A 1,375-nucleotide genomic window follows, 5' to 3' on the forward strand; every position below is an offset into this window, starting at 1 on the left:
CAATTTTTAATAGTATAGATTGGTGAATTTTTTTTAACAAAAAAATAAGTTTACTCTTTAATCTAATTTACATGATTTAATTTGCCCATTTTTTAAGTAGAAGAACAAAATATAATTTAACTCTTAATACAGGGCCTCCACGATAATTTTACCTAGTTTATCCTAAATATTATTACTCCAGATTGACTTCATTTTTCCTGGATAGGAATAGCTACCAAATTACAATGAATAAAAGTAACCGCTCCGGTTCAAGGAAAAAAACATGAGAGTAACCGCCCAAAAACTTGTCACTTCTATACGTTTCTTTTATCTTCAAATCCACCAATTTTCTTTGGTTTTTAAAATTCTTTGCAACAAAAACCAAGGGGAAAAGAATGGAACTTACAAACAAAAAAACGGTGCTTGTGTTACTGTGCTTCCGGCCTGTGTTAGCCATTTACGTAGCTTCTGCTCCAATAACTGCCTCAGCCCCAGTTCCCCCGCCTATATCACAGCCGCCGACGGTGGTTCCTTCTGATCCTCAGATCAAAAGCCTGTGTGCGAAAACTGAATACCCCGATCTTTGCTTAACCACTATTGCACCTTTCTTCAATGGCAAAACAGACATCGCATCCGTTGTCGAAATGCTGATAAAAGCCGGCACTGAACAAACCAAACAGGCCAATGCCACCGCAACAAAAATGGCTGCCGACCCTAAATACGCCGACGATCCGAAGACAATCTCGGGACTTAAAGGTTGCTATGAAATGTATGATGATGCTTTGGATAATATGCAGAACGCCATGGACGCCATTCCAGTTCACGACATTGGCACCATTGAAACCATGGTTAGTGCAGCCATTACGGATTATGGAACATGTGACGATGGTTTTACGAGGCAGCCGAATCCTGTTCCTGATGGAGTTTCTCCAATGGTGGATATCAATGAGAATCTTCAAAATATTGGTAGCATTATCCTTGCCATTACTGATTTACTGCACTGATTTAATTTGCCCTTATATATATCTACAAAGTATTGCAAGCACGGATCATGCAAAACGCGCCTTTTTTATTATTTCTATTTGGTATTTCAACTTATGAAATGTTATACAAATTACCTTAATACATTAAGGGGTATTTGATTCATAAATATAACATTACAGCGGTAATATTACGTTCCGGAATGTGATTGCAGTGTTTGAATTTTCAACATTTCGACCATCCTATAATTTAATCATCTTGTAGTATAGAATAGGATTACTACAGCCCATTCATTATCATATCTTAGATTAAAGATGCAATCTTAAATTTTAGATCAATTTACCCTTTATTTTATTATTCTAATCAATTTAGGCTTTTTTTAAAAATAAAGTTGACTAATTAAAATAAAAATTTT

General features: G+C 35.6%; 1 protein-coding gene across 1 annotated transcript; it reads left to right on the top strand.

Moving 5' to 3' along the window:
* The first annotated feature begins 374 nt into the window (after window positions 1–374).
* On the top strand, window positions 375–983 carry LOC105796096 (pectinesterase inhibitor). Its single transcript, XM_012625723.2, has one exon. The coding sequence runs from the start codon at window positions 375–377 to the stop codon at window positions 981–983; it is 609 nt and encodes a 202-aa protein (XP_012481177.1).
* The last annotated feature ends 392 nt before the right edge of the window (window positions 984–1,375 follow it).

Source organism: Gossypium raimondii, chromosome 3 (genome assembly GCF_025698545.1).
Source record: "Gossypium raimondii isolate GPD5lz chromosome 3, ASM2569854v1, whole genome shotgun sequence".
Taxonomy (NCBI): Eukaryota; Viridiplantae; Streptophyta; class Magnoliopsida; order Malvales; family Malvaceae; genus Gossypium; species Gossypium raimondii.

Excerpts from the sequence above, each read along its gene's own strand:
- LOC105796096 (XM_012625723.2), top strand. The coding sequence starts at position 375 with ATGGAACTTACAAACAAAAAAACGGTGCTTGTGTTACTGTGCTTCCGG.